We start from the raw sequence: 27,633 nt of genomic DNA on the forward strand, positions 1-27,633 counted from the left end.
CAATGATTTTACAAGGAAATCAATATATCAAACCACATCTTGAGATGGACTCCACTAAGGAAAGGCTTAAGTATACCAAGAAATATTTTCATGAATACACAATTCTTTTTCAAATGCATCAAATTTCCTTCACAGCAGCCAGGCCCAAGCCCATCTCGAGTAGATTCCTTCACCTTTCCCTGTAGCTTTGTGTTTGTTCCATCTTGTATGGCCAAAGTTGTCTATCATCCTATCTCTCTGTTGCCTGAATGAGATGGGTGTGTAAGGAATGAGTATTAGAAGAGAAAGATCGAAGAGGGAAAGACGTATTGAAGATAGAGGTGAGAGACCCACGTCCTACTATTCGCTGACTCAGTGTTTTTCAACCAGGGTTCCTAGAAACCCTTGGGTTCCCCCGGGCGTCCATAAAGGGTTCCCTACAATTTTCTGTTTATTTGAAAAAAAATTCAAATACAGAAGAATTTACAATGCATCTGATTTCAGATGCACTATTAGAGAGGTTTGCGGTTTCTTACAATGCATCTGATCTCAGACACTATTAGAGAGGGTTGGGGTTCCTTACAATGCATCTGATCTCAGACGCACTATTAGAGAGCTTTGCGGTTTCTTACAATGCATCTGATCTCAGACACTATTAGAGAGGTTTGGGGTTCCTTACAATGCATCTGATCTCAGAGGCGCTATTAGAGAGGGTTGGGGTTCCTTACAATGCATCTGATCTCAGAGGCGCTATTAGAGAGGGTTGGGGTTCCTTACAATGCATCTGATCTCAGACGCACTATTAGAGAGCTTTGCGGTTTCTTACAATGCATCTGATCTCAGACACTATTAGAGAGGTTTGGGGTTCCTTACAATGCATCTGATCTCAGAGGCGCTATTAGAGAGGGTTGGGGTTCCTTACAATGCATCTGATCTCAGAGGCGCTATTAGAGAGGGTTGGGGTTCCTTACAATGCATCTGATCATAGAGTTGCTATTAGAGATGGTTGGGGCTTCCTCAGAATTTCACTTCGGAATCCTTAACCAAAAAGATATTGGAAATCACTGTGCTCACTCCTCCAAATCAAACAGCAGCTGATTTCATTAAATCCCCTTCTTCCCTCTCAAGGCCGATCACAATACAACAAAACAACACACAGCTTTGTAGCACATGTAAAGCAGATGCTGTAGTTGATGCCCTGAGATAAATAGGTCAAACAACATTTTCCTCCCATATGGCCAAAAGCAAACTTTGTGTTGTTTCAGGAGCTGGCAGATCATCCAAAATGTTACACATACCCCTGTCAGATCGTAATAACAGAGAAGACTCTGGCTGTTACATTTAGCATCTTGCAATGTTTTGGCTCATGTTGCCATATATGGATGTGCAATATTATAATGCAATTTTTTTAAATAACACATTTTGGCAAGAGAACGAGAGGTTATTTAACGGTTAAAAAGTAGTTGGACTATCCTATTTTTATTTATTTTTTTTCATTTGTAAAGGCATAATCTGAGAAAAAAGCACATACTGTACATTATGTGATCCAAAGATGATAGCCACCTAGTTTTACATGCCCTCCCATGTTTCTATTACTTAGCAGTGAAGTGGAATAGAAAAAGTCATGCTTTCTATTTAGGGATGAAATAAAATGTTGTATATTTCTGTCACAGAACAAGCACCGCCATTTTGAATCCCCCTACGCAACTTTTTAAGCATCCATACAAATCTCATACAAAGTAGACATGCTATTATTACGATATTAGCCCTTCTACGTTTAGTGGTTCCTAGAATGCATTTAGATGTGTTAAAACAATGGATTCATTTGTAGCATGTCAACCTGTGTCAAAAACCTAAGCAACCATTTAAAAAAAACAATTTAAACTGTCATCTAACACTTGAACTTTTTAAATCAGTTTCACATTGGTCCACAAAGACGCCAAGATTTGCATTCAATTATTTTTAATAACTTCCTCGTGCATCCTTTACATTTGAAAGAAACAAGTTGCGCCCCAGGTAACAATGAATACTAATGTGTGTGATATAGTGTGACTCTAGTGCAGTGGTTTTTAACCTTGTTTTTTTTGGTCAAGGCACCCCAGAATTAAATTGTGAAATTCTGGGGAACCCCGACCCTCTTCCTCTCCCCCTCCCCCCCATCTCTCGTGTCTCTCATGTCTTTCCCAGTTTACATTAGCTATATGGCGCAGTTATTGAGTTAATAGAGAATGTCTGGTTAACGTTAAAGGATATTTTATATACCTATATATATCACAACAGCATTTTAATATAGCATGCCACAAGTCGCGACAGGTGCAAAAATCAGGTGTCTTTGGGATTGCACGGTTTACTGAATACGCGTGGAAGAACACATCTCATAAGACAAATTCAGTGTTTTTGTAGCATTTCCAGAGCTTTGAAACTCTATACAACTTAAGCTATAAAAAAAAGAAAGTATAACAGGGAACACTAAAAAAGGTTTATCTGTACTGCAATCAGTTTTTTCTAAATGACATACCTAAATATACTACATAATAAACGGATAATTCGCTAATGAGCACAACTTTTTGCCAAGTGTATTTTAAGTCTACTAAAATGTTTCGATGTTTACCTCTGCTCCAGAGTACTTCTCTGTCTGTATCACAAGCGGCTCCAGGCAGACCTCACTGCTAATGGGCATGGTGCGGAATAGGAGTTTAAATATCTCCCTTCGGGTGGCTGCATCTGGCAATGGCACGAAGAGGATTCTGTCAATACGTCCTGGACGCATCAAAGCCTGAAATGGAAATGTTACACACGGGTGTGAAAAAACAAACAAACACACTTCAATCCTTCAACATCAACAACATTCTCCTGGGAGCACTAGAGAAGCTTAGAGAGAGAATTGGATGCCATTATAGAAGAAAATGTGCATGAAAGGGATGCTTTTTGTTTTGCAAGATCCAACAAAAAAAAGGCCCTAGGACCCTCACAAGACAGACTATTACTTTGGTGTGTAACTTCATAGAGACAAAAGTCTACAATGTTTCTTCACTGTTTCCTCAATGCAGAATTGACACTTACTTTGCGATTCTTTGCCAAGTGTAATAGTAATAATAATAACTTTATATATACAGAACTTTTCTCCTAAAAGGGAATCGAAGCACTTCACAGTTACAAAACGTAAAGAAGAAGAAAACATTTAAGGTTATAAAAGAGAATGATACAATACAGGATGGAACGGTACTGAAGTTATTAAATGCCAGACAGGTTGTGGTTCATTAATTAAATGCCTAGGTAAACAGGTAGGTCTTGAGCCTGTTTTTATAGATCTCCAGAGAGGGAGCCTCTTGAACTGTACGAGGCAGACTGTTTCAAAGAGTGGGAGAAGTGTGGTTAAAAGCTTGTCCCCCTCTTCCCCCCCCCCCCATTGTGTCCAAGACAATGTGGACAGCAAGCAGACCTGTTGCACATTTATTTATTTATAAAATATTTTACCAGGAAGTAATACATTCAGAGTTACCTCTCGTTTTCAAGCATGTCCTGGGCACAGAGTTAAGACAAATAATACAGGTTTACAAATACAGTTACATAATGAGCAGGGTATACATTATATACAAGACATTGCGTGCACAGTTAAAGATAATTTATATTATGGGCGAATGAAACACATGCTGTGGACTTGCCCCAAAATCGCCAGACTCTGGGATGCAATTAAAGATTGGCTAAACAGAATCCTAGACATGCACATCCCGTTAGATCCATGGTTGTTTCTCCTCAACAGGCCGCACATGGGCCTCACCAAAAAGAAGAATAAGTTAGTGGCGCACTTTGCGACAGCGGTACGCGGGGAGACCGCAGCACGCTGGAAACAGAATGAGATTCCCCTAATTGCTAAAATTCGGAATAGAATTTGGACAGTTTGCCAGATGGAGAAATTGACAAGCTTAGTCATGACACTGGCGCAAATTACCTAAAAGTCTGGTCGTCATGGTTGGCCCAGACAGATATACCGGGGGTGGAAAGGTCCACGATATGGCAATAATAAGAGCAAGTGCGTTCCCCCGTGATGATATTGCGCTGGGACGAAGTGACTGGACAGGTTAGGGAGCCGCAGACACAGGTAGACAAAACCATATGGACGAGGCATCTGGAGGGAACCCGACCGCCTCAGAAGCAGTGACCCAGTGGACACGGAGCATCCAACAGAACCACAGCAAGAGCCTCCCCCCCCCCCCCCCCCACCGCACCTTCTTCTCCCCTGGTTTGGTGGTTTGTGTTTTTGTCCGTTTGTCTGTCTGTCTACCCTGTTTGTCTTGTACTGACCCGTTGGGAATGTTTATGCATGGATAACTACTACCAGGTTGTAACTGTTCTTTAATGCAAATGTATGATATGTATGTACACCATGCAAGTAATTCATAAAATTCAAGTTGGAAAAAAACCGTTTGGGCCCCAAAGGGAGTTAAGGAGATTCTGGGAACTGTTAGGAGACCTTCATCTGCAGATCGAAGTGAGTAAACAGGAGTGTAGGGAACTAGAAGCTCTTTCAGACAGGTGGGGCCCTGGTCATGTATGTTCGGATTGCCTGTATCTATCAGCAGAGCAACCATTTCAAACCTGCATATTGGGAATTTTTCATAAAGTAACTGATGCTGGGCTTTAAACAACACGCAACTTCTCCACTAACCTTATTGGGTGACGGGAAGGACCACTACACACTCAAATGTTCCATATGGTAAACTGACTCACTAAGTCTATGGGTTAAGGCTAAGGCCCCGCTCCCTCAGTCAGCGCGCCCGCACTGCAGACAGGCGGGGCGCTGACAGACACAGACCGCTATATGTAGGGAGCGGGAGCCGGGGCTGGAGTGGGAGGGCGGGGCCTGGTTTAAGCGGAGGGGGGCGTGGTTTAAGCGGAAGGACCCGCTACCCCCCCCCCCCCGGGCTCGGGCTCCTGGGCTGCAGGAGGGAGCTGCTGCGGGCTGCCCTACTCACACGCTGACACTCAGGCACACACACACTCAGGCACACACACACACACACTCAGGCACATACACACACACACACAGGCAGGCACTCACGCACTCAGGCACACACATACACACACACACAGACAGGCACTCACACTGCTTTCCCTCCACACTCTCCTCCCCGCTTCCCGAAGCCTCCCCTCCTCCCGAAGCCTCCCCTCCTCATTGGCTCACAGCCACACCACGTGACACGTCGACGCTTGGGATTACAATTCTCTTGAATCCCCTAGCGGCTGACGCGTCACAGCGTGTAGTGAGCCTTGCAGGGAGGGGGGACTGGGACCGGCTCGGGAGGATTCCCCTGCTGGTGGGAAACGCTCGTGTGGCCGCCCGCGCCACCGGGCGCAGCGGGTCCCAGGCCTAAGGCAGGTCGCTATTAAATACACACATCTGCTTATACCTAAGAAGATGGTAAACATCAGTATGTTTTCATGACCAAACAAGTATAGCAATATCAAGTCAGTTTAATACCTGTATGAACAATTAACACAAATATATTCCATGTATAATATACGTTTCCAATAACAGTAAATGTATTCATTGGCATCACTAACTTCAAAACAGAGATAATGCCACTTAGCGTCATCAAAGAAAGCGCGAGACACTCCAAATCAATGATGGTTTTCACTTCATTTTGCTAAAACAGGACAGACCAAAAGTTTTGAATAGTTTTTTTTAATAGGTTATCATGGGCCTGGAGTAAGATAAAATGTAACAATGGTAATGTATAAGATCTATAACCAGAATTATTTATATTAAATGAAGAAATGTCACAAATGTGGAGAAAATACTCCTTGTTGTGGAGTGTCCCGCAATTCAATGTCTCTGCTGTGTGTTTGAGGAGCCAATATTAATATGCTGTGTGTTATTGTTCTCCTTGTGTTTCATTTTTCAAAACTTGAACAGCTTTTATGGATATAGATTCATGGTGATTTACTACACTTTTCTACTGTCACGTGTGCTACAGAAAAACAAATAACCAACATCTATAACTTCATCTCACAGCGTTATCAATGCATCTCAATGCATAGTGACTTCTATCTTTCCAGAGTACAAAGCAAGCTTAGCAGAGTTTCAGCCAGTCCTTTGGGCGGTGTAGCTTGAGTCCAAGTTGATTAAAAAATATTGCATGGTCACCTTGGGCTGTCAGACAATTATAGCTCTCCCAGCTTCATTATGTCAGTGAAAGTCATGCAGAAAAATATTAGGAAAGGGCCTTCCTTCCTGTAACACGCCAATATAGCTAACACCCTTCCTGGTGTTTCTTAATAAAGGTTGTTGTGCTGGGAAATGTTGCCTATGACCTATTATAATTCTTTTTAAGCAAGTAATAAATAACATAAAAGCGCGAAGAAACTGAAGATATTTACCCTTCTTCCCGAAGGTTCCCATAACAGACTATGTGCAATAGCCAAAACTGAAATCAGAGCATCCTTAGAGTGCATTCAATTCCAGGAACACCTCCATGTCTTTGGAATGCTAGAAGCTCACATATGTTCTGACAGGTCTGAGAGGCAGCAAATGTCTCATATTTCAGTAAGATTCGCTCTGCTTGTATTAATGCAAATAGTTTGCTCTGCTTTCCACAGACATCCCTTCACATGCAGGCTGAAGTCAGCACCGCGCCTTTGAACTCATTTCGAAAAGAGCCAAGCACACCTAAACCTTTCTAAATTCCATTTGTCAAGACAAACTACTACATTGGAGGCAAATGCAGGATTTTGTTTTTGGTTGGGGGGGTGGGAGGGGTGGCTCTCAGCATTAAAATAGTTGTGTTCTTTTCTCACTTCTCTGGAATCTGTTCCACACTGAGGAAGAGCAGAGCAATCTACAAGTGGAACAAGGGGGTTGGAGCAGATAAAAATGGGAGTACCCATGCTTCCTTCTGCTCTTGAGGCTAGTAACCGTACGTCTTTTGTAAAGAGGGCAGGAGGAGCAATTCCTTCTATCATCACTGACATTATACTCAAAGCCCTGTTCCTTAAACGCTCTACCTGGCTTGAACACTTCTTTTCCAGACATCAGCAGTGTCTTAGTGGCTGTACGGATTTGTCCTTTTCCCCCCCTTTTTCTACACAGCATAACCTTACTACTTGTTTGTGTTTTCTATCTGTAGTGCTTTGCCGATATGACCCAGACACACACCATAGCTGTCCATGTAATAGACTGCCCTTGTTTGAAATACCTTGGGAACTAATGGTGAGGAGACACATTTATCAAATGTCCTTTTATGACCAAACATCTAAAAGTATGATTATGAGGGGATTCAAAATAAGACAATTGAGATATTAGAATATTATAACTAAGCTCTTGAGACATGTCGTAAAGGTAGGAATAGCTCAATTTATTTTTGATGTTATTTCATGCAGCAGTGCCACCTACTTGAGAAGACAATGAACTAAGTGGGGTGAAATAATTATTACTCATACTCACAAGATCTATAGGAAGTATAATGTGCAGGTCTCCCTGCTTTTTACCTTGGAGTATTTTTAAATGTGGTTCAATTATAGATATGATACAGAAACTGTCAGTGCTCACAAAATACTAAAGATAACTTAATACAAGTTCCTGAATGACTCCTAATATGGGTACAGTTTTCCAACGTTCAGCCTAAAGAGGCAATCCAAGCTGGCAATCTTTTTTAAACATAGGATTGAAGCAGGAGAACGCCAGAGCTGAAACCCATTCATTTCAGCTCTGGGGAAACCCTGCCTCCGAAGAGACAGACCTCTGTAGGGGGTGCCAGTAACCTCTCTGGTCGGCTAGCAGGGATCATTTAATGGCAGCATTGATAGCTCCCGATCTTGGCAGGCCAATAGGAAGCCGTGGTGTCTTCAGGTTAGGATTCCTATTGGCCCGCGTGGCGCAAGAGATTTAAACTTTGCCAAGGTACCGGCACCCAGTTTGGAGGTCTGTATCTCGGGAAGCAGGGGGTGTCCGGAGCTGAAATTAATGGGGTTCAGCTCCGGACACCCCGTGCTTCAAAACAATGTTAAAAAAAAGTAAGGAATAAAAAAACAAGCATGAATTGCTCCTTTAAACTGCTAGCTCTTTGAGGCATGGACCTGTTTCTCTCACTGTCCCAATTTTCAGTATTGCGTGTCTTTTATCCTGTTTAGTATACAAAGTTGACACAATATACGTAAAAATTATACATACTTACAAGTAAAGCAAATGAGAATGTGGTTCCATTTGCAATTAAATACTTTCTATGCTAACAGCTGCCCCAGGATAAGCCACATGTAGAAGATAAAGGGACCCTCAGAAAATATGGTAAAAAAAAGCATATTTATAGCAGACAGGCGCAAACTCCTTGATAAAGAACTTATAGTTTGAAACGCGTAGGAGGTTACCGTCTATGCTCTGGTTATTCCAATAAACTTTTTTGGATCCTCACCTTGCTCCTTTTTGGCTGCGCACTACTCCTTACTTTTCTACTTTGGATCTTTCAGCAGCAGCTGCCCGTCTATCCAGTCCCGGAAGTGGGAGATTGTGAGAACAATATTCTTCATTTGAAGTGGACATTCCCAATGAAATAGAGGGTTGGTGACAACTTCACTTATCTCCTGTTTTCAGGGATTACCTGTCATTTGAAGTGCTTCATGGATATACTCAATTCACTGTATATATGAACATGGATTCACTCATGCCTCCAATAACCTGGATTTAATTACATAGTTATATTTGCCTGGTACTAGAGCATTCTCACTATGCTCTGCAAACAGCATTAGAGAGGTTCCAGCCGCTTATAAAGCACAACGTGTAAATGTTCCTACTAGAAAGGACAATACATCGTCTGTAACACACCACAAATGTGTACATTGCTTCCTCAAACAATACATACTGAAACATTATCTCATCCAGTTCTGGGTAACTATATGAGCATTGAGGGAATCAATGTTGATATTAACTATTCCAACTATGTTATATTCCTGTTTGCTATGTACTATGCTTGGTGAATTTGAGGCACCATATAGAATGCTGGGGTACAAGTCTGCTATAAACACACTGACATTTTCTAAATGAATTGCAAATCTATAAGATTACGGGGATGGAAAAAGTCAATCGGCATTTAAGTTTTAGCAATAACCTTTTTGTTTCCAATGCTTAATTAATGGTAATCCATGACCACGTGATCGAACATCTTCCAAAAAGTACAAGGCGTATGCAACTTGTACAGATAAATACAGGAGTCGGAAATCCAGTGAAGAATAGCCTGTTGTGGGCATCTCATGTACAACCGCTGCCATAAAGAGCACTTTATGTGGTGTAATTAAAGGCATAGAACATCCATTCAATGTGCTGAGAAGTTGCTTCCTAGTGCAGGAGAAGAAATCGGTTCCAGTCAGGAAAGCAACTTCACAGCATATTAAATAAGGGTCTAAATGAACTACAGGGCCCCCACACACTACATCCGGGGTGGGCAACTCCAGTCCCCAAGGGTCACCAACATAACATGCTTTTTCAACTGTGCTTAAGCAGGGATATCCTGAAAACCTGACCTGTTGGTAGCCCTTGTGGGCTGCAGTTGCCCAACCCTGCACTAAATGCATAGTAGATCAAACAAAAGGTACCACAACCTGTTAAAAGCTAGTCTTGTAGCCAACTTTTTTTTCCTTTCTTAAATGATTGCTTGATGACCAATAATAACCTAAACAGGAAATGAAATTCAATTTGTTTATTCCGCAAAGGCCTTTGTAACATAGAAATTTTAAGAATATTTTTGGAATGTTAAAACAACAAATCCAATGAATAAATTACCCCTAATCCCATAAAATTTCCGAATCTTTCTTAAAATATACCCTCTTTAGCTCTATGTACAAAACTAACCACAACACTCATATTTATGCCAATAAAATCCTACATAACTGCTTGTGGCTTATGTTACAGTGATAGATACTAATTCCTCAACTAGATTGAACCCTAGGGCTTTGCTAGTCAAAAGCATCTGCCATTTGTTAGTTTGTTAGACTGATGTTTAGCCACAATGGAAACCAAGTCTTTGCCAAGTGGTTCAGTACTAACAAGCCTCTGTTGGCCAAATACAAAGTGTACATGCAATGAGTAGATTGTCTTTAGTCAAAGGGAAATCCCCTAGCTACCTACCAGGCTCTTACACATCTGAATATTACATTAACCCATTCTCTTGTGCATAGGCGCAATAATCCTTTTGGAGCATACTACGGATTTCAAAATCCCACAGACTGCTTCCAAAGCCAATTTCAGAAAAATATGACAAAGGCCACTATTCAATATGCTGTAAATACACTTCCCATGTGCTGGAACTCTATTCAAAGGAAATAGTTTCTTGCACCAGGAAGCAGATTCACAGCATATTGAATATGAGGCTTAATTTGGTAATGGGGAAGATTTTAGTCCTATTCACGTAAATAGTGTTGAACTATTGTCTAGGATGTGGAAGTAGATGCACAACATATTAAATAGTGTCAACGACGGGTATCGGGCATTCCCCCTCATATTACCTAAATGCTTTGAAGACGGTCTTGACCAGGAGGGACCAACTCCAGTCCTTAAGGGCCACCAACGGGTCAGGTTTCAAGGATATCCCTGCTTCAGCACAGGTGGCTCAATCAGTGGCTCAGTCAGAAGCAGAGATATCCCTAATACCGCGCCTATTGGCAGCCGAGGACTGGAGTTGGTCACTCCTGATCTTGAGGATAGAATCAACTGAGGGTTGCTTCAATGTTCCCAGTGGGATTGATTTTCATTAACAAATCTGATGCTGTTTTTTGCCCTCATTTTGTAGCATGGTGTGACGGTGCGGGGGTAACCAGGCTCACTAATAAAGGTTAAGCCGTTTGGTTACCTTTGATCCATGTTTTGGGGTTTGGGAGTGTCAGCTCTTGAGCCAAGTGATTGTCAATGCATGCTGTAAAAATGTGCGACAATAAAGAATTGTTCTGTGTTTTACCTTTCCAGGTGAGCAAGCAAGCAGAGATTGCTAGGCTATGAGTTTCAAGAGGGGTTTTACGGAGAAAGTCTTGTCAGAAGGTGTCTAGGTAGCAGGATTCCAGAGTTGCTAGATACCCCAAAAATGTACCCAGGAGTCAGGTAGGATTCTCGGATACATTGAGACACATTACTCCGGCAAAATCTCCCCTTGAAAACACTTGCGCGACTCACCGCTAGGATAACCTGCTTCAGCACAGACCAGAAAGGTAAATGGGGCATTGGGATATGTGGTATCCCTAGAACGGTCAAGGGGTCCCTAGTATAAGAGGGGGTGCCCAGTTAATGCCCAAGTCACCCAGAACCTGGGTTGCAAGGAGTTTTAAAGTCTAAGTCTGGTATAGTGTGTGGGGAATATGGCTAGTAGGAATAAAAGTGCAGGATTCTTATTCTATTCCCCATAACCATAAGACTTAGAAATGTTTAAAGAATATATTTTATTAAACCAGTATGTTTAAAGTATGTATATGCTTGTGCACGGTATATGAGCTGGGGACTTCCAGGTCCAGGGTTTCGAGAAACCATTTGCTACCAAGCTTGGTGCCATAAAGTCTACTCGTGTCCCTGACATGAAAGCCTCCGAGGTTGCCAAGTGTGAAAGCCATTTGGGTACCGGAGTTAGCCTTAAGTACTCATGTCCAGGGATGGATGGAAGTCCTTGGACCACCATTTGTCCCAACCCAGACTTTGAGGAGCCTAACTCAGCTCCTGCATGACAAGTGGCAGAGGTGCCAGGTCGCTGCATGCCCTTGTCAGATGCCAAAGTCCCGCTTGCCCAGCTTCAGTAGACTGGCAGCGCTCCGATTGGCTGGTAGGAATATTCCCACGCTCGGATTGGCTGTAGTATTTCATGAATGAACTCTGAAATACTATAAGAATGCCTCAGCCAATCCAGAGGTCAGATTTTAAGCGCCAGAACAGCAGCAGCAAATTTGAATGTACCAAAAGATGCTCAAAGAGAAATAGCAGTGACCTGGCTTCAGAAATTTCAGGTCGAGAAATTTTCTAAGTCCCACTTTTTGCGGCCAAGTGCTCAGAATTGAACGTAGCGGTCATAGCTGGGATTTCGAGATGAAAATAGTTCCAGGACGTTTGGAGCTAGGTCGCGGTCAAGTTATTTCAACTCCTCTGGAGCAGATCCAGCGGTGGCGTCAGGAACTTCATGTCGATTTGAGTTCCAGAACACTCCGTTACAAGTAAGTAAGCTAGGAAAGTCTAGTTTTCAGCCCAGACCCCCAGTAAGTGTGTCTTTCTCATGTATTTTGTGTTACATTGTGCTTAGCCTATTTTAAGTGAATAAATTACAATTTATTTTACCAACTTGTTTTGCCCAGTATCCCGGTATAAAAGGTGTAAATGCCTGGTCTCCCGTGACACATGGATATTTTGATCGCTTGATCTCTCTTTATAATTATGGACCAACGACCTTATCTCTCTGTGACTTTCCAAGACAAATATTAGATAATGTAGTTTATTATATTGATGTTTGCTCACAAGACTGTCCAGCATGCTTTGAGCGGCGTATAAAACACTACGGATACCAAGAAGTATTACCTTAGGGATTTCCAATAGTTAAAGTTTTAGATTGTCTCTTGCTATCAAGCCGTTTGCCAGATCACTTTCATCACAAAAAAAACACACTTTGCATTCATTTCTTTCATTCATCATTTTGATAACTGGTTTGGTCAAAAGGCATAATGTTGAATTTTGAAGTTGGCAAATGCTAGCATGGTCTTTTAAACTGTTTGGGGGTACTGTGGAGTATGGTTATGAATAAGCAGGGGTTTGGACTTAAAGCACTTCTATTTGACTTATGCAACTACATTCTTTTTTTTTTTTTTTTTTTTATACTATAGGTTCAAAAGTTTGACATTTGGAAAATGGGAATCCTGATTGGTTGAAATGGTAGGTATTACTAGCCCAGGAATGCCCCATAACACATACGCATCACGAAAAACAGAACACAAACAATATGTATTCTACAATAATGACTCACTTTGATGCACATGCCTCACATAGTAAATATGGGCCATTGTCTGATTATTTCGCTTGTCCTTTTAATAACAGTTTTGTTCATTGACTAAGCAGTGCTATTCCATAAAATACATTTCCACGTAAATTGGCCAGAAGGCGTCTTCTGGAGCTGGCAGGTTTAATCTAGCACAATGAAGCAGGCACACGCTGACGTCATCGTGGGGGTGTGGTCATTCTGGGGAGAGGTGTGGCTGTGGCCCTCCAAGGCAGTTCTATGCTGTACTGCCAGGGATTCAGACCTAGACATCTGACGTCACCACGGGGCGCCCTGACGTCACCACGTGGACATCAGCGTCATGGTAATGCGACTGAACAGGGAGGGGTGATTATCAGGGGGGTGGTATATATTTTGACTGTTTTCTAGTGTTTGGTAGCCTTCACCTTGAGAAAGGCAGTATTAGACTGCCGAAAAGTTGGTCTTTATGGCATATTAAACCTCCTTTTGATTAAGACCGGGTGCCTGCTTCTTCATTGTACTGGAACATTTTGGGACTTCATGAGGTCCCCAGGACCAGCGCACCGGCAGCTAAGTACCCCACCTCTATTACCATTGTTATTGTGTGCGTGTCTCATCCTCTATCTAGGTTTAATCTAGCACCACTAAATAGTTATGTGTAGAGACAATGTGAAATAAGTCAGTTATGAAACTAGTTTGTCTGATGTTTTCAAGCAGCAATCACGCCTAGTCGGTTTCTCTCTTTTACTATGGATTTTATTTATTTATTTACAGAATTGGAACTGGAATAAGCTCCATGTATGTGTCGGTTTCCCAGGATATTTTCTTGTTACTGTACGTTGCTGGGTGTTCCCTCTTCTTCAGGCAAATCAAAATGTTCACGAAATCTTGCGGGCCGATAGGAAGCAGCAACATCATTTTGGCTTCCTATTGCAAGGCCATTTACGCACCCATGTGAAAACACCGGTAAACCAGTAAGTATATCGGAGATCGGAAAGCTCCCGGACCTCAAAACTGCACAGTTTTGCTCCGGGGGGTATCAGCCAGGTCGAATTATGTAAAAAAAGAAAAAAAATCAATAACTAAATTGAGCGGGACTCTGGCTTTCAAAGATTCTATCGGTACAAAACCCCAGAACACGGGAGCAGAGGTTTTGAGCATTCTTAAGAATGTTCTCAGATGGTAGTAATTTCCTGTCCTCTATGTACAGGGGTGCTCAAACTGGGGGGGATCGGCAGTTAGAGGTCCAGCACTCTCCCCCAAGGCATTTAAATGAAATGCCGGGGGACCGCGCGAGGCCTCGGTAACTTTCTCCTACCGTGTCTTCGGCGATGTGTCGCCATGGCAACGTGATGTCACATGACCCTGCTGCGTCATTTGACGCCTGAACTGAGGGGGGGTTGAGGGGGGAGGGGGCTCGAGAACAGGGGAGAAGAGCAGGCAGGGGGCGCAGGGGGAAAACTTTGCACACCCCTGCTGAATAACATTATGTTATTTGCTTAAAATCCTTTTAAGCTGGGTTTCCAAACACTGTGTACATTTAAAAAAAATGCATTTAGAAATGTTCCCTATAGTTCTAAGCCCATTAAATACAGGATTGCATGTTTAGTATCTACCCTTGCTCGGGCCTCAGCACTAGACATAATTAATACTGTCTGCATACTGTCCTTAAAACGCATAAACTTAGATTGTGCAGGTAACTGAGATGATTTGCTAAAATTGCACTGGTAACATGATTTTGTCTCAGTCAAGAGTCTATTCTTACAGTCTCCAGAGATATGATGAATGTTCCCTGGTGAAACGAGACAATTAAAAGGCCTTTGCTTTGGCAGGAGTGGCTATTTTTTATTTGCATGCATATACGTATGTACCCTGCCGTGGTCAGGGGCACAGGAGTGCCAACATTCAATCATTCAAATGGTTTCTGTTGCTCATATTTCTGTTTTTAAAAGAGGTACTGACATTTTCCGTTTACCTTTGCTGTTTAAATGACGTTCGCGTGCAATATAGGAGTCAGCATCTGCCGTGTTCGTGATATTTTTCATCAAGCTGCTGATATGAAGAATATCTATCTTCAGGTGCTTTTGCAGCATGGGAGAAGGAGAGGCTCAGCGAGTAGACGCTGACTCTGGACACCTTGGGCAAGTCACTTTATCTCCCTGTGCCTCAGGCACCCAGATCACAGATTGTAAATTCATCTGGGCAGGGACTGTCTAACAATCCTATGTGCTGCGTACCGCGCACTACACTGTAATTGTGAAGCGTTGAGTCCCATAGGGAGAAAAGCGCTATATGAAATAAAGTTATTATTTTTATAGTTATTGCAGTACAGAATCCATTCACATAGCTCTGAAGTTAAGGTAGAAAGCTGCTTTCCTGCAATCTCCCCACAGCCCGTGGCGTACGCAGAGGCTGGTATGTGCAGAGGAAAGGGGAATGTGTCCCATCTGAATTTTGAAATTTAAACATTATCTTGGAATGTTTCCTCTTATGAGGCTGCCTGATTGCTGCAGAAACTTGTTGCTAAGGTTATTTCAGGTCTGGAACTGATTTCAGTGCCTACATTTGCATTACAAGTGGTTATCGAAACTGAGCTCATCGCCTCAAACTCCATCGATGTTGCCAGAATTCGGCTGCTTGCTTTTTACATCCCCCATGCATCTGACTAACATCCTATAAGTAAGTCATTGAAGTAATCTTTACATACTGTATCCTCGTTTACAGCAAACTCTGCGCACCCACGACGACTGTCTCGACAAAGTCTACTGAAACGTGAATGGAATGTTTGCTGGGGCTGTACAAAAGAAGCTATTAAAAAAAAAAAAAAAAGATGCCCCTTACACATAATGAAACTCCAATACTGTGCACAGACTGTGCTATTCGTTGTCACCGGGACTGCCCTCTCTTGCATTTGTAGGGAACTGAGAAAAGCTTTGCCAGAAATAAACAAGCAAAGGGCAACACTGCAGGTTCTTCTTCATAGATTGGTTTCGAGCAGCAAAACATGTGAAATCTTATATGTTTTTTTTTAAAGTAAATCAGTTCTGTAGTATAAGATAATAGTGACCGTTGTTTTTTTAATTCAACTCTTAATGCCATTTTCAATGTGCTTTAATATGTTGAGCATCCTTTGATTTCTATAGCAGGCTTTACGCCACCTCCCCAGCAGTGCAAAATTTTTGTAACACTTTCCTGTTTGTAATAATTTGTCGCCAATGTTCCCAGCAGTTTGAGCTGCAAAGTGTAACAATTAATAATGTTACCTTAGTAATATCCGGATTCATTGTAACTGCTGAGTTACACTAACTGAAGGATTAATTGGAACTGAAAGGAAGCCATTTAGTTAGGCACACAATCAGGATTTGTACAGATTAATAAAAGGAACACCATGTCACACGCTTTACATATAAAATTAAGGGGGGGGGAGGGAATGGGGGGAATGCTGCTTTAAACTGCGGTACCTCTAAGACATGTGCCTGGGCTGGTCGCTACAACTGTGCGTGTAGGGAAGTCATTCTTTGCTTACAAAATATGTATTTCCTATGACACTTTCTATATACATGGAATGAATGCAGGACTTGCAGTACTCTGGCTCACATATGGGGAAAGAGCCCATTTCCCCCCCCTCTCAGCAAACTAGAGCTATCCATCACTTAACAGAGATACTTCCTGTTTTCAATCAGTTGGGAAGGCATGACTTCCAACCCAAATACTTGGCTTGGCACGCTGTTCATGTGTTGATAGATGCTTTTATAACCACTTCATTCCACCTGATTTTTTTTTTCCTTCTTCTGCATCACATTTTTTGTGAGTTGGAGATAGGGCAGATGTTTGCAGGGGGGGGGGGCAGAAGGTGGGAGAAGACTGCGTCAGATAGATGACAGAAGTTAGTATAGCTCTGACAGATGTTACTGCATAACCTCAAAATGACATGCAAATAATAATAATAAAAAAAAAAACCTTGGAATTTGGCCAAAAATATACACGTCAAAAGTGATAGAAAGCTGTAACAATATCTATGTCACAATGCTGTATTTTCCATACACAACCTGTGCTTTTGGATTAACATTGCCACAGGTGATTAAATTACCAGTAGTTTATTAAGAATGCCAGCACACAGGTTAAGTACATAGCAGGTCAGCTTTCTCCCCACTCCTATTCTTCTCATGCTTTCTGTAGTCAGAAACCGTGCAGACAGAAAGACTAGATAAGCACAGATTTTTTTTTTAAGAAGTCCTAGGAATCAGTAAACTGCCGATGAAAAACATATTTCTACAAGTGAATAACCCGGCATCGTATCCTGCGATCTTTTCCGAACACCAGTTTTTATTTGCACACCCGAGATTGGGAACGCTCAAGAAAAAGAACAAAAATCCACGGAAAACGCTGCGTATTTAAAAAACAGAACGAATTTCCAAGAAAAGCCATTTACTATCAATCTGGCAGACGTAGGAATTTACCCTCAAATAGTTCTGATTTCGGTTTTTGTTTTCATTAAGGACATTCTCATTTTCATGTTAACCAAGAAGTTAGAGCTGAAGGGAATACGAATAAACACGCTTATGTAATGCCTCGAACGTCACTGCCAAGACCCGAGCAGTGTATGGGAGCAGGGCAAGCTCCAGCAAGCCCTGGAAACATGACCATCTAGAGGAGGAGATCCTTTTCACCACCTCCTTTTCTGTTCTCAGAAACAATCCCGCGTAGTTACCAAGGAAGCCCCTTGATTACGAAATACATATTGCACTGCCAATTTTTTTTTTTTTAGCAAAACAAAACCAAGCTATGAAATAAAAAAAAAACATCTCATGAAAGACAGGAATTAAGAGTTAGGTAGCAAATAGGTGTTAAAAGTAGGGGCGGGAGATGTTTAATGTATTGTTGAACTTATCCGTTTTAGATAATAGTTTCTACAATCCTAACTTGGCATTCCATGAGGGAGCAGAATATAGATGGCACATATTTTTTTTTTTAAATATTTTGTTTTGTGAAGGAAGATACATTTTTCTTGTCCGCCATTTAAATGTACCCCCCACCGCACGCCCCCCAGTCATTCCCTCTCTGCTCGTCTTGCTCACATTTTGCAGGGTGCTCTCTGTGGCCCTCCCTTGTGAGCAACATACAAGGAGGGGATCTGTGCCCTTTTGAAATGTTGGGCGGTATGACGGCTTTCTCGGGGCCCCCCCCCCAGGTTGTTGAGCGGGGGGACAGCAACCTGTTCTATCAGCGTGGGGTGGAAATGAGCCCAGTGGAAGAAGGGGCATGGCCGACCGAACGGAAATCGGGCCCCTCTTCCGGGATCGATGAGGCCCGGGACAATTGTCCCACCTCTCCCCCTACCTGTGGACCTGGGTATGACATGGGCAGGATATAAAACAATACATTTATTATCCTGCTCCCTAGACAAAGGTACATAGCATCAATGAATGTGCTATACATTGCAGCTTAGTGCTGCTTAGTAACTGTGCCCCATACAGTAAGAACTATTTGCAACAGGGTGGGAGGGAAAGAAAATAAAGTAGCTATCATATGACGCTTTTATTGAAGCGCAGCTGTAGAGGCTTTTTTCCTTCCCCAATCCCATTTACACGTATTGTATTTTTTTACTTACATAGTGTCAACCATGGGGCATGTATACAGTATCAAGGCTAAAGTGGTGTAATATTTAGCAAAGAAAAAAAATCCCAATTGAAAGAAATAAGATTGTTTTTAAAAATCCAGAACAATTTCTTTGGCCCCACATTTATCCCCTTTTGTTTTCATACATAAACGCTCCCCCTCCCCCCCCCCCATGTACGCAGTGCTTCACAGAAACAATATAGAAGACATCATATAGAAAGGAATAACACAAATAAGTGCATAGTGTACATGTCACCTAAAGAAGCTTGTTATTTTTCAAATGCACATGAACAAAAAGTATATATTTAACATTTCTTTATGGCTTCATTACATGGCTTGAGACATACTTTCAAGAGCCATAACTTCAGTGTCCCCGGACCCCTGATCACAGAGTTCCTCCCAGGCCACGGAGACTGTCCTCAGCAGTAACAGCTGTAATATGTACAGTACCCCAGCCATGTGACATTCCTGCACTATCATGAACCTTGTCCCCAAAACATGTATGCAATGAAAGGATGTATTATTTGGAATCCTCCAAATTCATTAACATTTAAACTACGCAAGACCTCTTTTTTTTTTTTTTCAACAAAAAAATTCCAAGATGAGCTAAGAATAAAACATAAAACTCATGATTGGTCCAATCCTATTCTCCATCATTTTTAATATTAACCAATAAAAGGTTTTAATACATGTAATTTACTATACATCACTGCGAGTGCATTCGAAAGGGATTTCTTCTCTCTACCCTGGTTATTGACAGTATTTCTTCTGATTTTGAATGCCACTTTTCTAATTACAGTATTTTCTTTTCCTAGATCATGTTGTATTGTTGCATTTGCAATCAAATTTTTGCTAAACAACTTTCATTTAACACACCTCACAAATACTAGTCTACATAACAAATAGTACAGAAAGGTGTAATAAACTGTGAAGAACTTACTTCTAATGTGTGGCACCTTTGGTTGAACCAACATAGTTCTGCACATATTTTTATAAATGAGCTGTTAAGATAGTTCTTCATACATCAACAGGCCGTACACCCCACAAAACAAACACATCCCAATCAATTCTGCAGAGCAACTTGTTTGGATAACAAGTTAAAATAAGAATTGAGATGCAGAAAAAGTATTTTACTTTTAAATCGCCAAATATTTTGGCTAGGGAATTGATATGTTTTCATGTTCCCGTTGAATTTCGCCATTTTTTGGGACAGAAATGAAGAAACACATTGTATTTTGTTACATTACATACTAATGCACGCATACAATATCATAATGCATTTAAATTAGTAGGTCATGTGTCTTTATAAGACTTCTTGGTTTGCATTTGCACTGCCTTTCAAGCAATACTGGATGATTTCTATCCAAACTTTAACCTCATTACTAATAGGAAACATCTTGTCCCTGCTTGGTCCCGTCTCCAGTGAAGAGGCTGGAACTTTTTATATATAAGGGAAAAAAATGTCTTTTCCACATTTGTGTATGCACAGAAACATGTGTTAGTGGTTTCCGTGCCCCCAAAAAGCTTCTCGGGAGAACAAGGAGAATTCCTTAAGAAGCATAATTAAACAAAATTATCCTGGAAAAGCAAACTGGAGTGACGGAAATGTATTAATCTTAATGTTAGAATGGCCTCTTCAAATGCAGATGTTAGGCTGAAAAGACCAGACACGAAAAGGATTTGAGTGATCGTCTTGTTCCGTGCAACTTTCATGGACAAAGTAAGGAAGGACACACGTCACTGTGAGAGGTCTCAAGATCTCGAGCAAGAAGATCCAGCGGGACAAAACAGAAAAAGAATCTGACCGTCAACTTAGGAAAATGATGGTGATTTTATAGCTAAAGAGTAAACCATTATCTATGGATTGAAAACATATGTTTTTTTTTTTTTAATTTCGGAAGGAAAGGCACAAAAACAGCTGACTTCATTTTTCACCCAAATTTGCAAGGTAATCCAAGGTACATTAATGTACAGTATAAACTATAATCTCTACACTACACCCCGTTTAAGGTATGGGTCACATGCCCTAACATTATGCAAGCTTTGCTTCCATTACGGTTTTTTTATTATTTACTATTATTTAGAAATGTGGTCAGTTTTTTTTTTTTGAACGTTTTTATCACGTTTAAGCAAAACGTTTACTTATTTGCACCAGTGGATTTTTTTTCTTTTAATTGGAGCATTGTGATTATCTCACCAATCACTTCCCACCTAAGGCCGCGCTTATAGTGCTGGCAACGCGGCCGATGACGTTACCCGTCACCCCCAGTGAAAGTTGTAATTTGATTTGAAGCGTCTGTCGCGACGTCACCAAAGGGGCAGGCCGTAGTCTCTGATTGGCTAAGAGACAGTCACATGTGGCAACTGTCTCTAAAAAAATCAAATAGACCCGGCTTCCAAATTTTCCGACGCAACGTCGCTGTCGCGCTTACTATAAGCGCTGGCGACAGAGTCAGTTGATTTGTTTTGGAGCGACGTCGCCAGGCACTATAAGCGCAGCCTTAGTTTTCTAGAGCAGGGGTGCGCAAACTGGGAGGGGGGCACGAGACTCACTTACCTGGCTTCAGTCCACGGGTCTCCATGGCAACACGGCATCCAATGATGCCTCAGGGTCATGTGACGTGACATGACCCAGCAACGTCATTTGACGCCATATTAGAGGTAAGGTGGGAGGGCACGACACAGAGGGAGAGAAGGCAGGGGGTGGGGGGTCAGCGCAGGAAGTTTGCGAACCCCTGGTCTAGAGAATGATGGAATCGCAATGAAGTAGGAGAGGAAAATAAAGAGAGGACGTCGCTTCACCTGTGGAAGGAGAGGTTCTTGTAATTAAAATAAATTTACACGTGGACTATTAAAACTTTTCATAAATAGTTTTACGAATTGTTAAAAAGGTGTCAGCCCCAGAGAATACACCTATTGAATGAATGACTGCCGTTAGTTCCCGGTAAAACTCGGCCCCATGGCACCTGCCTGTGTTGACCGCCTCCTTGCTGCAGCCCTCCTGCTCCTTTGGAATCCCAGCGCCACGGACGTCACCGCGACTTTGCACGGTGGCGTGTTGCCATGGAAACACAACGTAATTTGATGTCACATTGCCATGGCAACGAGGCGTTGTGTGACGCTACGTTGGTGAGGTCACGTGGAGTCATTTGACGCTGGGATTCCAAAGGAGCAGGAGTGCTGCAGCAATGATGTGGCCGCCACAGGAGAGTGCCTTCCCATTAGGTCCAATAGGCCAGAGTGTGCGGCAAAAGCATATGGAGGCAGACATTTTTGCTGCCCTAGGCCCGGGCCTGATCTGTAATCTGCCACTGGGAGAACTACAGATTCACTTTGCTGCAGTTTCAACAGTTCTGAAAATCTGCGCAAAAATGTCATTGAACTTTTGGCGCCAAAAGCTCTACTCAAATGGCCCAAATTCTCTATTTTCGCCTTTTTAAAGTGGCATACCAGCCGTCCCGTGACGTGATATATATATATATATATACAGTGTTCGACAAACCTATACATTTGCTCGCCCCGGGCGAGTGGATTTAACCCCCGGGCGAGTAAATATTGGACCAAGCAGCACACGTTTGGTACTAGGTGGCGAGTAGATTTTTTTGTGTGGCGAGTAGATTTTTTGGTGATTTGTCAACCACTGTATATATATATATATATATATATATATATATATATATATATATATATATATATATATATATATATATATATATATATATATATATTTTACCAGATCGATTGAATTTCAGAAGTGAAAGTAATTGAAAGTACAATGCCCATTGACTTTCCAGCATTAATTACATTTGTGACAAACTTTTGTATCGAAGCAAACTTTACCGCCAAATCGAAAAAGGTGATAGTCGCCAAGTTCGATAAAACACGCAAAACGTCTACATAGTTACATCCATGCATACCCCGCATTAACGTACGCAATGGGACCGCAGCATGTATGTAAAGCGAAAATGTACTTAAAGTGAAGCACTACCTTTTTCCCCACTTATCAATGCATGTACTGTACTGCAATCATCATATACGTGCATAACTGATGTAAATAACGCATTTGTAACAGGCTCTATAGTCTCCCCGCTTGCGCACTGCTTCGGTACAGGTAGGGAGCCGGTGTTGCTGTTCAGGACGTGCTGACAGGCGCATGCGTGAGCTGCTGTTTGCCTATTGAGCGATTTGTACTTACTTGCGAGTGTACTTAAAGTGAGTGTCCTTAAACCGGGGTATGCCTGTAGTAGATGAAGTTGAAAAAAGACGTACGTCCATCAAGTTCAACCTATGCTAAATTTAGACAACAGATACTTTATCCTATATCTATACTTACTTATTGATCCAGAGGAAGGCAAACAAAAAACCCCAGAGTCATATAATCCAATGATATCTCATAAGGGGAAAAATAAATTCCTTCCTGACTCCAAGAATTGGCAATCAGATTACTCCCTGGATTAACATCCTTCCCATGTTTACTTATTTGGTATATCCCTGTATACCTTTACTTTCTAAAAAGATGTCCAATCTTTTTTTGAACAAATCTATTGTATCTGCCTTCAAAGACTCCATGGGTAATGAATTCCATATTTTAACTGCCCTTACTGTAAAGAACCCTTTCCCCTGTTGCTGGTGAAATCTCCTTTGCTCCAACCTTGAGGGATGCCCCGAGTCCTTTGTACTGCCGTTGGGATGAATAGTTCTTTTGAAAGCTCCCTGTACTGTCCCCGAATATATTTGTATATAGTTATATCCCCTCTTAGACGCCTCTTTTCTAATGTAAATAAATCTAACTTGGCTAGCCTCTCCTCATAAGATACAGTAGATTGTCCATTCCTTTTATTAATTTGGTGGCTCTTCTCTGCACTCTCTCTAGTTCCATAATGTCTTTTCTAAAGAGAGGTGCCCAAAATTGTACTCCATATTCAAGGTGTGGTCTTACTAATGCTTTGTAAAGGGGCATAATTATGTTTACTTCCTTTCCATCCATTGCCCATGTAATGCAAGATAAGATCTTGTTTGCCTTTGCAGCTACTGCATGACATTGGGCACTATTGCTTAGCCTGCAGTCTACAAGCACTCCTAAATCCTTCTCCATCAAGGATTCCCCCAATATATCCCCATTTAATTTGTACGTCGCCTGCTTATTCTTGTTTCCCAAATGCATAACCTTACATTTATCTGTATTAAACCTCATCTGCCATTTACCTGCCCAAGTTTCCAATCTCTCCAAGTCCTTCTGGAGAGAAATTACCTCCTGCTCTGATTCTACTACCTTATACAATTTAGTATCATCAGCAAAGATGGAGACTTTGGCATCGAGAGCAATCTCGAGGTCATTAATAAACAAGTTATAAAAAAAATAAAAATCTCTCTGTTTAGTATTACATGTGACTGCTCCATTAAACTTGTAATTAGTAGGGTTACTGGCCTTGCACTTCTTTAGCCCAGGCTATGCTGAAAAAGCTGTGTAATGTGGCAGGCATACAGCTGCAGCGGTCGTTATTCGAACAAATCACGGAGCCGTTTTCGTGTGCGCTGCTGTACTCCACGCAGCATTAACGCGGCCAATCGCCCCAGGCACACGTGTTTATCGCGGTTGCTTTGATTGAATTTCATGGATTCTGTTTCTTTGTGTGCAATAAAATGAATGAATTGTAATGTGTACAGTACCGTGCTACTGTGTCAATTTCAGTGTTTAACACTAAAATGCCATTTTCTGCATTCGCGTCTTAAGGCAGGAAGGGGCGGTCCGGTTGGAAGATATCCCGCTCCATGACATGGGTATTCCGAGGTATACAACGCGTGAAGTGTTAGAATAACGGCCGCTGCATCTGCATGCTTACAGGGGTGTATGTTAAAATGGATAAGAAGCACAAAGTGACACACTAAGTGTTTATTTGGATGTTATTACCCAGAATCCCTGGCTGCAGTGGAAGCACTGTATGCGAATAGATAATGGGGAACGGCAGGTTTGTGGACCTGTCTGAGGCAGGTGAACGTGCTCACAAGTGGTATTTTTATTAATTATTTACACCATTCTGTGAATTATACACAATGCTATATAACCATGCAAAAGAAAAAAAAACTTCTCAATCAGTAGCATTGAAAACTGTCTCTGTTTCATACAATGGGGGGAATTCATCAAGACTTTTCCGTACAGTCATAATGTCATCTATTGACCCAAATATATTTTGTCTAGACAAGAAGTACAGACTGCAGCTATTCAACCAAGTTCCACATTATGAAGAGCACAATTGTTGTTTCCAGTTAATTGACTCATAAATTCCAAAGTGACATTTTTAACAATGTTTTTGAGCAATTAATAGAGATAGTCATATTTGTGAATATTGATGATAGCAATTTTTTTTAATGTCAATTGCATCATGTCATAGTTATTATATACTTAAAAGAATGCCCGTTCGTCCCACGGAGCTCTCACGTCAGACTGTACCTTTCTCTTGGCAAATATACATGGAGACAAAATCCCACGAAATGTCAACGACGTTAAATGTAGGAAACGAACAGCCACATGTACAGTATAATGGAAAAAGAGGATTGTCACACAGCAAACTTTCAGTAGTCGAGAACACTTGTTTGCTACACTGTGTTTAATGCAGAAGTATAAAATACATATTTTACTGAGATACAATGTAATGGAGAGTAAATAAAAATACCACTTGTGGGTACATTTGCATGTAACCCTGCCTTCCCCCATTATCTCTTAGCATAAAATGCGTCCACTGCAGCTGGGGATTCTGGGTAATGACATGTCAATGTGGACACTTCACTTCTTATCCATTTTAATATGGACTGTATGCGTCTGCCTGCTGTATTACACAGCTTTTCAGCACAGCTTGGGTTAAAGAAGTTATATAATTCCCAACTCATTACAATTCTCAAAAACCCTAAATTCCCACCTGGCTGTGAACCCAGACAATTTGACCAATTCAAAGCAAAAAATATCAGAGCAATTGCCGACTTACTGAGCTTAGGGCAGTTCCTGAGCTACCAAAGATTACAAAACAAATATGAAATGACAGGACTGAATGTCTTCAAATACCTTCAGATTCGACACTTTATCCAAACTCTATCCCCAACATTGGAATTTCCCCCTCTCACTGGTTATGAAAGGCTGTGTAGGGACACAGCCCACCAAAAAGGTCTCATAACGCAAATTTACGCAGAATTGGAGAATGCGACAGATGCCCCCCACCCATGACTACATGCTCAAATGGGCAGCTGAATTGAACATAGTTAAAGACAGAGAGGACTGGGAAAATATATGGGTATCAGCCTCAGGAACTTCCATATGTACCAAAATTAAGGAAAATATTTATAAAATACTATTTCACTTGTATCTTACCCCAGTCAGAATAAGACAAATCTAACCTCTGGCCTCTGACCTATGCTGGAGAGGCTGCGGACAAAAGGGAGACATGGCCTACATCTGGTGGTCATGCCCAGAAATATTGGTTAACCATACAATCTATAATAAAAGAGGCCACAGACCTCACAATACCCATTGATCCGCTGACCTACTTATTGGCCAGGCCAATAGAGAACATTGACCGCCCAATAAGAAAATTAATCTCCTTCATTCTCACAGCAGCTATATGTGCGGTGGCCGCCTCATGGAAGAAGGTATCCCCCCCCAAGCAAACAATAAAGAAAAGAATCCACGAGGTAATGTTGATGGAAAAATTGTCAGCCTTCCTGAAAAGAACAACAACGTCCTTTTATAAAGTCTGGAACCATGGCTGACTCAACCAACAGAATAGAAACCCCCACATATAAAACTGGGATGACCTAAACACGAGACAGAAGAGATGTGGGACGGACCTCTGACGGAAAGTTGAGGAGGTCGAGACCTACCTCCCCCTCCCCCCTCTTTTTCTGTTTCTCCCTTCTCGCCGGCCTTTTCGGTCCACTAACAGGGATCGACGGCACGTCGAGGCTATCATTGTAAAAACAAAAAACCCTGTATTAGGCCAAGATATGACTGTATAATTGTATACTGTACAAATGCATAATAAAAAAATTTGAAACAAAAAAAAGAAGTTATATAATGTATAACCCCGTTTATTTTATGTAACCTTGTATTGTTTTTCATAACTCTGTGCCCAGGACATACTTGAAAACGAGAGATAACTCTCAATGTATTACTTAAGTAATAATCCCTGAAGAACAGGGCATTACAGCCAATAATGCCCTGGCTGGAAGAGTTGAAGGCCCGAGGCGAAGCAAGTAATGCCCTGTTCTGAGGGGATTATTACTATTATAGGCTAAATGTAGGCTTATTTTTTATTTATTTTTCATTTTTCATAAAAAAGATACATTTTTGTAGTCATATTGATTTTTATCAGCATGACTGTCTACATTCTAATGCAAGTTAATTAAAAGGAAATTGTACATACAAAACACACAGCCCGCTCCACACACACACACACACACACTGCAAACCCCCTCTCTATATACACACAAACACACTCTGCAGTCCCTCCTACACACTGTGCAGCACCCCCCTCCTCTACACCCACAAAACACACACAGCAGCCTCCCTTTACACTTACAAACACAGAAACACACTGCAGACACACACACCAAAACACACTGCAGCCCTCCTCCACCCTCCACACACAGTGCAGCCCCCCTCTACACCCACAAAACACACTGCAGACATACACACACCAACAAAACAGACTACTTCCCCCTCTACATCCACAAAACACACACCAGCAGCCCCCCCTCTACACCCCCATGTAAACCCACACACAAAACACTCTGCACCCCTCCTCCACCCACAAAACACACACTGCAGCCCCCCTCTGCACCTACAAAACACACACAGCAGGCACACACAAATCAACAAAACAGACTCTGCCACCTCTACATCCGCAAAAAACAAACCAGCAGCCCCCCTTTCTACACCCCCCCTATAAACCCACACACTGCAGACACACACACAAAACACACACTGCAGTCCCCCCTCTACACCCACAAAACACACACAGTAGACACACACACCAACAAAACAGATTCTGCTGCCCCCTCTACACCCACAAAA

At 41.8% G+C, this 27,633-nt stretch overlaps 1 protein-coding gene across 2 annotated transcripts in view; it reads right to left on the reverse strand.

Annotated features, from left to right (window-relative positions):
- The window catches only part of AFG2A (AAA ATPase AFG2A), a 407,705-nt gene that overhangs the window by 74,790 nt on the left and 305,282 nt on the right, over nucleotides 1-27,633 (reverse strand). The window contains exon 15 of one of the 2 annotated variants that reach the window (XM_075615729.1): nucleotides 2,591-2,755. The exons of the other annotated variant lie outside the window; for it this stretch is intronic. Coding sequence (XP_075471844.1) covers nucleotides 2,591-2,755 — 165 coding nt within the window. The remainder of the gene's footprint in view (nucleotides 1-2,590; nucleotides 2,756-27,633) is intronic. 2 annotated transcript variants of the gene reach the window in all.

Source organism: Ascaphus truei, chromosome 1, assembly GCF_040206685.1.
Source record: "Ascaphus truei isolate aAscTru1 chromosome 1, aAscTru1.hap1, whole genome shotgun sequence".
Taxonomy (NCBI): Eukaryota; Metazoa; Chordata; class Amphibia; order Anura; family Ascaphidae; genus Ascaphus; species Ascaphus truei.